The 10,855-nt window shown below is 35.5% G+C and overlaps 2 protein-coding genes across 2 annotated transcripts; one reads left to right on the forward strand and one right to left on the reverse strand.

The window, feature by feature from the left end:
- Positions 1 to 4,710: 4,710 nt before the first annotated feature.
- On the reverse strand, positions 4,711 to 6,804 carry LOC105232034 (uncharacterized). The gene has a single exon (XM_011213597.4). It carries the CDS (start codon positions 6,561 to 6,563, stop codon positions 5,640 to 5,642), a length of 924 nt encoding a protein of 307 aa, XP_011211899.1. The 5' UTR covers positions 6,564 to 6,804; the 3' UTR covers positions 4,711 to 5,639.
- A 660-nt stretch (positions 6,805 to 7,464) lies between these two features.
- LOC105232033 (TNF receptor-associated factor 6) lies at positions 7,465 to 9,859 on the forward strand. The gene has a single exon (XM_011213595.4). The coding sequence runs from the start codon at positions 7,759 to 7,761 to the stop codon at positions 9,070 to 9,072; it is 1,314 nt and encodes a 437-aa protein (XP_011211897.1). The 5' UTR covers positions 7,465 to 7,758; the 3' UTR covers positions 9,073 to 9,859.
- Positions 9,860 to 10,855: the final 996 nt, after the last annotated feature.

The following is a 10,855-nucleotide window of genomic DNA, read 5'->3' on the forward strand; positions in this document are numbered from 1 at the left end:
CTATAAAAGAAACGCAGGCACGGTGCCTGGCCAGTGTTTCGCTGACTGTCGCGCCGCGATGTCATGTAGCCTAACAGTTACATGGTGATTTCGCGGAAAGCTGGCTTCCTGCTGGCGCTATAAAAGAAATGCAGGCACCGTGCCTGGCCAGTGTTTCGCTGACTGACGCGATATCATGTAGCCTAACAGTCACATGGTGACTTCGCGGGAAGCTGGCAGCCAGCTGGCGCTATAAAAGAAACGCAGGCACGGTGCCTGGCCAGTGTTTCGCTGACTGTCGCGCCGCGATGTCATGTAGCCTAACAGTCACATGGTGATTTCGCGGGAAGCTGGCTTCCAACTGGCGCTATAAAAGAAACGCAGGCACCGTGCCTAGTCAGTGCTTCGCTGACTGTCGCGCCGCGATGTCATGTAGCCTAACAGTCACATGGTGATTTCGCGGGAAGCTGGCTTCCAGCTGGCGCTATAAAAGAAACGCAGGCTCGGTGCCTGGCCAGTGCTTCGCTGACTGTCGCGCCGCGATGTCATGTAGCCTAACAGTTACATGGTGATTTCGCGGAAAGCTGGCTTCCTGCTGGCGCTATAAAAGAAACGCAGGCACCGTGCCTAGTCAGTGCTTCGCTGACTGTCGCGCCGCGATGTCATGTAGCCTAACAGTCACATGGTGATTTCGCGGGAAGCTGGCTGCCAGCTGGCGCTATAAAAGAAACGCAGGCACGGTGCCTGGCCAGTGTTTCGCTGACTGTCGCGCCGCGATGTCATGTAGCCTAACAGTCACATGGTGACTTCGCGGGAAACTGGCAGCCAGCTGGCGCTATAAAAGAAACGCAGGCTCGGTGCCTGGCCAGTGCTTCGCTGACTGTCGCGCCGCGATGTCATGTAGCCTAACAGTCACATGGTGATTTCGCGGGAAGCTGGCTTCCAGCTGGCGCTATAAAAGAAACGCAGGCTCGGTGCCTGGCCAGTGCTTCGCTGACTGTCGCGCCGCGATGTCATGTAGCCTAAGAGTTACATGGTGATTTCGCGGAAAGCTGGCTTCCAGCTGGCGCTATAAAAGAAACACAGGAACGGTGCCTGGCCAGTGCTTAGGTGACTTTCGCGACGCAATATTATGTGATTTGAAAGTCACGCGGTAAATTCGCGGAAAGCTGGCTGTTTGATTTCTTTAACTTTCGGTTTGCTGATAAAATAATATAAAACAATAATTTGCAGTCTTCGTGTTCCTATTAATTGTCTAATCACTTTTCAATATCTTCGAAATATAAGCCATTTAGATTTGTGCTTACTCGAGCACGAACATGATATGACATGAAGAAATAGAAACTGGGTTGCCAAAGCCAGTTATGACTCGTGTTGTAGGCTAGCAATCAAATGTAATTGGGACAAGTTTCAAATTGTGGTACAGAATCTAGGACACTCGTTTATTTTCTTACAACTGAAGTTTTTTTGTTTTGATTTTATATGGAATTTTATGTATACATACATACGTATAAATAATTCCACTACGTCTTACGGTCAATTAATATAAAATAATTTCGTAATATATTTTATCAACCGAATTAACATCCTAAATTTGTAATATTTTAATTTTTGTACTACATATTTTTAGGACTTCGGTCAAGCCTCTTATCTTATCTATAAAAAATATAAAATGTAAATAACATACATTTTCGTACATCTATTCCAAATTCCTCTGAGCTTTTAGACTTTAATCGCAAGCAAACAATGCGTCACCAAGAATTCACCGAATTGACGAAGCGAAATTGCTGTTTTCTATCGAGTAAAATTAATAACAAATTCTAGTAAACAACAACATATGTATGCAATTGATCTCAATGATCTCTAACGTTTTATGCAATATTTTTGTTTTTGTTTACATTTTATAATTATGCGTATTGCATGAGTAACGACGTAGAAATTGCCTGCAGTATAAACTTGAACTTTGTTAAGCTATTGATATATTTTTTACAATTAACCGGCATATGTGATAATGTTGTTCAGCGAGTTCAATTAGTGCTATTGTACGCCTAATTATTAAAAATGTATTTATGGTATTTCACTGGAATTTTTAATTCTAAATATAAAGTAGAGTGCAAATTGTAGAGTGCCATTTTCCGCAAAAAATTAATTGGAGCTGTACAAGCTAGCCAAAGATGTTGCATGAACATTCTTACAGCAATATGTTTGTGCCGGAAACAAACTCAAAGGCGGGATACACCTTGTTGAGAACTAACACTGTGTGAAAAAGATTTAATTTAATTTATATTTTACTGCGTCGCGCACACAAACCAACGAGGCACAGCGGTGGATGCTTTCATTCTAGTCCCTATTTTTGTATAAGAGATAGGATTTGAACAATACTTCTTTTAGATTATCTTCTTTGGATAATTTAAACCGAATGTTCACTATTTCTCACTATGTAAATTAAAACAAAATATGTATAAGAGACTCAACTTACATATGTATGTGTGTAAGGATTTTAATGCACCTTTCGTAATTATTACAATTTATAGCACGAATTTGACAAACAATAAATATAAAATGCAAACTTTTGTTAACACGCACAGAAAAAATGCACTTTGAAAACTTAACTGTATTTAACACCTGTAAATTGCGTGCAGCCAACAAAAGTAAACAAATGATTTTCATTGCAGGGTGATACAGATTTTTACATAATATTTTATAGCTACAAGGTCATAAGGCAATTTCTTAATTACAAATTATAGTGCTGATTAGTAAAAACACGTGTAACAATATTTAAACAATTTTGAAATGTGTTTTCACAGCTCAACGCATTTTACGAGAGCGCTTGTAAATATACCAATAATAACGTATTTTGTACTTTGACACTGACTGCTATTCTTATCAGTCAATTTTTCGGACATTTGCATTTACGTCACAGCACATGTGTACTACATATAATACAATATATGTAAATGTATCTATGTGTGTACATATTTATAAATTAAGTCGTGTACATAAATATTAAGTGCCGTTTAAATGATTATGAGCTATGAGTCGGGAAGAGACAGATTTCGGCGAATTGATTTTAATCATATTAAATGCTTTAAATTACAGTAACAATGTTTCCAGCATATTTCGAAGTACAATAATTGATTTTCATATTAAAAACTGCAAATTATGCATCAATATGTCTAAAATATTACTCTCTTTGACAGTCGGGAGACACAAATTCATTATTTGTTAAGCATTTCTTTTTCTTATTAAAATTGATGATGCATAACAAATATTTCTTTAAATAAAGAGGCATGTTTTGACCTTAGTTCCCGGAATTTATATTTTAATTAAATATAAATCTAATCAGTCCGAGGGTTATTTCCACTTTTGTAAAATTTGCAGGAAAATATTTGTTTATATGAGGAATGTGTATTAAAAAATCTGAACTTTGTTTTAAAAAATTTTTGAATTTTCAACGTATAGCAGAGCAATAACGCACAGTTACTTTATATGCATATTGATTTACAGAGAACCAAAAAAAAATGGAAAAATCGCTTATGCGGGAAATATACTAAGGATCATTTTGCACAGCTAAAAGACTACTGGCCCAAAAACGGTTTCGACTCAGCGAGTTTTAAGGCACAGTTTTTAGGGATAATAACAATTTTATCGTCGGTTTTTGAGATAACCGAATGAAATTTAATATATACTTAGATGCATTTTTATATTCTTTCGATCATTTTTCGAAATTGGTCAGAAAGATGGAAGTTTGTTCAGAATGTTTATAGAAGGAATCGGCTCGCTCTAATGCATACATATATGTATGCATATGGATTTTTGTGTACTGATTATGAACTAAATATATTTCGATAATGATAAAGAATACCGAATGCATTATTAGTTCGAAATTTTTTATTATTCTAAATATACATACATACATATACATATTTATATAAATAAATAGTAAATTTTTTCGTATACAAATAACGCTGCCGGCAATAGAGTGAGCTTAGTAAACAATTAATAAATATTTTTAAATATATATGCTTGAACAAAAAAATATTCTCAAGGCCATAAAGAAAGCTCAGAACTGTTATTCGTAAGCTACGTGAAACAAATACAACGCGTTTAATAGTCATTAGTAAATATGTATGTGCATACATATATAAATATATGTACATATGTATGTATATATTTAAATATTCAAGCATGCTGGCGATTTAAGCGTATCTGTGGCGTTTTCCTCCTTCCAAATATTAACTTGATAAGCTCAAATTAGCAGACGGGTCCCTCGTTAAATTTTGCATGTAAATAGTATATATGTACATATGTATGTATGCATGTGCATGGTGTGCATTTTTACTCATGAATTCATATTAATATGCCTTTTTTAATGCAATACGTATGAAGATTTTAGCAAGACAATTCAAATTCAAAGTTCATACATATGTACATTGTACATACGGTTCGAACTATTAATAATAAGTTCTTCTTTGAAAAACTTTTTTATTTGACAACATATCGACATTTGACACAATCTCCGAACATATTGATCTACTTGGACCACTATAGCATAAAGTTCTCATACAAATTGGCCGCTCATAATCAAGATAGATACTTTTTTAACCCTTTTTATGCTATAAGAAATGCACCTGTGAAAGGTATTTTACCTTTATCATTTATTTCATATATCAACCACGAAAGTAACGTCTTTATTGCTAAAAAAATTTTGTTTAAAATGGTAAAAATACGTTTATTTTTCAATTTGTTCATATTTTTATTTGTATGCGATAGTGTTTAATGATGATACATATTTTCACAGTGCAAAAATACATAAATACTATACGTGTATACATAGGTGTAATTCTATATGCAAACTTAAGCGTACAATCAATGTAACAATGTAATATCTACTTTTTCAGTTTTTTTTTCTAATTACTAAGCACAATCCTATGAAATAGTATTGCTTTGCAGTGTTCAACTCTTTAATTTTTTATACTTTTTTTCTATTTATTTAATATTAACTTATGTATACGTATGTATGTGTTTACTTCTTTCATTTCTTATTGCTCTAAAGTATATTTTTAAGCGTATGTATTGGTACAATACAACATCGAGACATTTGGATCAAGTTTTCCGTATTACAGCCGTTATGTTCTGCATAAGTTTTTTGGAATACTATAGTAAATAATGAGTAAAATTATGTATGCTTAATCTTAATAGACAACAGAAATGCACATAATATCATTAAGAAAATATTGGCACAACGTCGTAACTTATTTTATTTACATTTTTGCTGTTTGCAAACAAATCATCCAATTATAGCAGACATATGGTGACTGAAATGTACAGTCAGCTGCGCTTTTGCGGTAAGCCATTTGAATTTAAAGCGCGTACACTTCTTACATACATAGGTACGCATTTAACGGCTTCTATTAGCTAGCGCTGCACGTACACACATAACACGCCTACCAAACAAAATGTTTAAATCGTCTTTGTGTCTGAATTTTGTTTTAATTTCATTTTCTCGATATTTCTTTTACACCTGCATTAGCTTCGTAAGGCTTCGTAAGCCCAATTACGCTCGACAAAACTGTCCAGTCTCATTTCTGCATGCCTTTTGGGACAACTTCTTCGTCGCTGCATACATGCATCCAGATTTATGTGAATGCACGTAATATTTAGTACTTTTCATTTTCTCGCACATAGGCATGTTTTCGCGTTGTCTCCTTTACGCAGTTACCTTTCGCATCACGTTCCAAACAATGCTTTTCATTACGTAGTATAAAACATTGTGATGGCACCATATTAAAGAAGAGCTGTCCGATGGTGTTCGACGGCTCGTCGTTGTTCATTTTCAGGCAGGCACGGAAACGTCGATCGCAACTGCAATGCGACAATGTGTATGGCCGATAGTTGAAAATTTCGTACCGATTACTGAATGCCGATATAAAAACGGGACAATGATCATGTCGCCGGCAACATCTGTCCGCGTCTGAAGCGCCACCAAGCTGATTGTAATTGTTGTTAGCATTATTGCCACGCCCACACCAACGTGTATGCGGCGCTATGAGCCAATCATCGAAACCGCGTCGCTTGCGACTCAATACACTTTGTGCGTTGGTTAACTCTTCGCCGGTTTCAACGTTGTCGAATTCGGTGTCGCCGTCGCTGTCAAATGCATCGTACACATAGCTATTTTCATACGCGCGATCAGACCACGCCACCGCATGTGTTGGCGCATTGCCAGCCACTACGTCATCGTTTTTATCGTATGATCCATGAGGTAATAATTGCCAATTACCCGACGCAGCAGCGGTATCTTCGTCTGTATCGCTATACCGTGCTGGTATTGCGGCATTACTTGTGTCTGCTGTTGCGGTCGTTTCACCCGCGCTTCGTTTTTCGCCCTTGTTGCTGATCTGCCTTTGGTCTGCTGGAAGTTGTGTATATAAATACCGCTGAGATTGTTGCTTTTGTAACCCTTGCAATTGATTAAGGTTAAGTTCCTCATTCACTGGCAAATATGCTGACCATGTCTGTGAGCTCCAGCAGGACAACAACAAAAACACAACGTATAGACACAGCTTGTGATATTTTTTCATAATGTTTCACTTGTTTGTAATGTCTCTTATTTATTGCCACAAAAAAATCGAAAATAGTGAACAAATGTCTTTTTTTCTTTTTAGTTCCTGTTCCGCTTGTTAAAATTAATGTTTCCGATATATGTATGCATATACATATACACAATTTTTGTTTCCGATCAAAGCTTCTAGCACTTTCTAGCCGTATATGCGACTTTTAACAACACAAATGACACTGACTAAATGACTAGCCGCCCCTTGGCCAATCATGCGTTTATATACCACTAGAACAAGTGTTGCTGGTGGGGCTCGTCGCGGACGGCAAAATTCGCTAATTTAATGAAGAGTCTAGAGAAGTGAGGGTATACAATGTGTGAGAACGAAAAACATGAAGAGATACAATGAAGCTGAACAAAAGAGTGGATGAGGAGCCCTTTAGGAAAATTTCAGCAATTCTGAAAAAGCTTTTATGTTAATGATAGTTTTAGATTTGTGACAATGTTAAGTGATTTCAATAAATGTTAACAATTTCCGCACTACGCACTCCGAAATCGGAATTTCCCTTTTTGAATACGAACATTTCGAGTGCACAGAGATGATTTTGAAAACTAATATAAAAAAATATAGAAAGGCGGCATAATCTATTTTTTCTTGTCTTTTCTTGTGCCAATTTTGACATATACACATTTCTTGAATTAGAGAAGCTGTATATCCATCATGTTGTTTGCGATACCGAAAAAGCTGTATTTAAACTTGGAAGACGTCTTTACAGTATATTTGGAGGAAATCATTGGACTTAAAAAAAAATTGGAAAGACCTGTCAATAGTCTGGCAACCATGGCTAAAAAGCAGAAAAAAAGAATAAGAGCTGGAGCTGTTTTCTCCTGAGAGCCGAACGCTTGGTTTCGCACTCTTTAACTTTTTGGTATCTATAAAATTTTCGGCTTAATATCTTTTATAGCATACTCAATAACCTGACACTCTAGTCCACTGATAACCCACTAAAATACAACCATGTCTTCTTAACAAAAATCGAGACAAGCAACTGTCAAAGTGGTGCACATAAGAAAATCGTTAGGTACTCATAAACATTCCTTTAGTCTATTTACAGATCTTTTATGTTTGCACTTTTTCGCAATTAATTTGTTCACTCGCTAATGAAGTACTAGTGTGTGTCTTTTTTTTACACTTCCTGTGTTTTTTCTAATGTTGCAAGATGCAAAATTCACAAACTAATACAGGTAGGCAGGCCAGACAGCAACAGCAGCAGCCCTATCAGCAGGGTCACTCGCATCATCATCACCATTATACAGAAAACAACAAATCACCATCGTCTATACCGCCCAATTCGTTAGCGATCTCCAAGTCATATGTGCCCGCACCAGCTTCCACGACCTCGGACGACACCGACTTTCATGAATCGGATGCACGTTATGAATGTGCTATTTGTATACATTGGCTTAATGAACCCGTGATTACCACTTGCGGTCATCGCTTTTGCAAATCTTGCATAACGAAATGGCTTGACAATCATAATCAGTGTCCATTAGACAATACCGAGCTTTCTATTGACCGTATTTTTCCTGATAATTTCACTAGACGTGAAATAGATCAAATCAAACACAAATGCCCCAACTCGCCATTGGGCTGTGCGGTAGTGGCATCTCCCATAGAAGTGGATCGACATCTGCCGACCTGTCCATACAGAAGACTAGAGAACGCTGAAGAAAAGTGCCCATTTGCCAGCATAAAATGCGATTTTGTTGGGCGTCCTGAAACCAATGCACTCGAAGAGCATCTCAAAGAAGACATGCCACACCATATGCAACTAATGTTGCAAGCTTTCCAACAAACAGCCATTTCCACTTGGAATCCACAAAAACCAACAACTGCGAGTGGCGCGAAAGTAAATGGTGTGCTACCACCGCCACCACCACAATACGCAAACGAAGCAGACGAGCAACTCATACAAACGATGTACCAGCGCATTGTGGTGCTGGAGCAACGCGTACGCGAGCAAGATGTAAAATTGGAAAATCTTACAAAGCAATTGGCTAGTCGTCAACAAATTGACCCACGCTATAGTAACGGCACAATTGTATGGGAAATAACGAATTTCCGCAACGTTGTGGAGCAATTGCGTGCCGATGCCAATAATCTGCTTTACTCACGAGATTTTTACACCTCCCCGCATGGCTATCGGTTTTGTGCTCGTGTCAATATACAGCCTCGACACTTAAACTTACTTAGTTTACATGTGCATTTAATGCAGTCAGAAAACGATTACCACTTGGATTGGCCATTTAATGGACGCATCAAACTGTGCATGATACATCCAACAGATGCCAGTCTTTCCCAACATGATACAATTATGACAAAGCCCGAAGTGATGGCCTTTCATAAGCCTCGGGAGCACATAAGTACGCGTGGATTTGGTTTTGTCGAATATGCTAAGATAGGGGATGTCATGCATAAAGGCTTCTGTGACGATGACAAGCTGGTAATCAAAATACAAATTAATATAGTGTAAGCTTAGTGAGAGAATATTATGGCAAAGCAACTGTGTACACTACAAATTATGAGCGAAGTTTAACGCGGATCTGTAGAACGACTACACACTGAATGTATTAAAAATAGGATAAATAGAAGTTTATTATTTGAAAGTTACTTTTTACATTCCCCAGTCAACACACTATTTTCAAATATTCAATATGGTAAACCACAAATCATTATTTATATAATATTTTGAAAAAGGATGTAATATTAAAAAAAAACTTTTGGAGCTTAAACGCATTTAACAAGTATACAACTCATATATTACATATACGAGTATAAAGTGAGAATTTAACAAAAGCAAATATTAAAGTGAAGTGAGATACAATTATTTGGCACTATATACTTAAAAAAGTATGGCACGATCGTAGTTAACCCACTAATTTGTATAAGCCAAAAATTATTTTGAAAAAATATACTATGTATGTAATATTATAATGTATTTTATGTAAGAAGTTCGTAAATTTTTGTCTATGGTGTTGTGTTATTAATTATTAGGTAGTATGTCTTTTTTATATTATATTTTATACTAATTTTTTGTTACAATTATTTAATACATCCAGAAAATATTTATACATACATAAAATACATAGTTGTAACACATTTTTAGACGGTATGTTGCCCTTTTTGGGTTTTTGTACGGCAACTTAAATCACTCCAAATTATATACAAAAGCTAAAGTAGAAATGCAATACTGAACGTATTTTATGTACCATATTATAAAATATACATATGAATAAATATTAAAATTATAAAAAAAAATATAAATTTAAATATATTTTAATTGTATTATTCTCAACAAACATAGTCGGGACAGTCGATAGTCAGTCAAGTCACTTCATGAGTACACGAAAAATATTTGGTTAATTAACTAATATGGCAGGGTACGTTGCAGATATTATTTAGACTGTTTTTACTTAATAAATAATACGATTCCAATTGACCTTGTAGAATTATAATTAATGGGGGCCTAACAAAAAATAGTAACAATTTTATAATTTTATGCGTTTAACAAGTCAGCCTTTAGAATTGGACACTTTCTTGTATAAAATTTTTATTCAGTGATTTATAGATGTATGTACATACATATGTGCTAAAATAGTTAATCCTTATCCAAAGTAACGTTTTCACTAATTATAAGATTTTCAGCATGAAATATCCGATATTAAAATACTTTTTAATATAACATTATTAAAACTATTACCTGAGATCCTTTCGGGCTTCGACTAATATTAAAAATTTTAAGAAGTATAATACATATCAAGATTTGAATGCCTCTGTTGAATTAGTGTCTTTACCCAAAGAAATTAAACTTCCGAAATAGCTGCATTTGGCGTTACAATTTTTAAGTATTACTTTCAATTTTGCCAGTTTTTTAAATGATTTATAAATATTAAATTACTGTTTTAGATGAGAAAAAATTAAAATACGCGCACTTAAAAAAATTAACGCGCGAAGTGTCAAATGGCACACAAAAAAGCAGTGTTGTGAAGCGTGTTAAATTATAAAATTTAAATGTTTCTATTGATTAGGCGGTGTTACATTTAACTTAAACATATATACGTACATTATAAAAAATAATTCAATACCAAATTTAATAAAAATGAGGAAATTAATGGTGTAATTAAACAGATTTAGCGTATCATATATTATTGTCAATACTAAAACATAAATGTACACACCCAACGCACAACACTACAAAAATAACTCTACTGTACATTTTTGACAATACCCGCCGGAATCGAAAAGAAAAATCGGAA

Source organism: Bactrocera dorsalis, chromosome 4 (genome assembly GCF_023373825.1).
Source record: "Bactrocera dorsalis isolate Fly_Bdor chromosome 4, ASM2337382v1, whole genome shotgun sequence".
Lineage (NCBI taxonomy): Eukaryota > Metazoa > Arthropoda > Insecta > Diptera > Tephritidae > Bactrocera > Bactrocera dorsalis.

Excerpts from the sequence above, each read along its gene's own strand:
- LOC105232034 (XM_011213597.4), bottom strand. The coding sequence starts at position 6,563 with ATGAAAAAATATCACAAGCTGTGTCTATACGTTGTGTTTTTGTTGTTG.
- LOC105232033 (XM_011213595.4), top strand. The coding sequence starts at position 7,759 with ATGCAAAATTCACAAACTAATACAGGTAGGCAGGCCAGACAGCAACAG.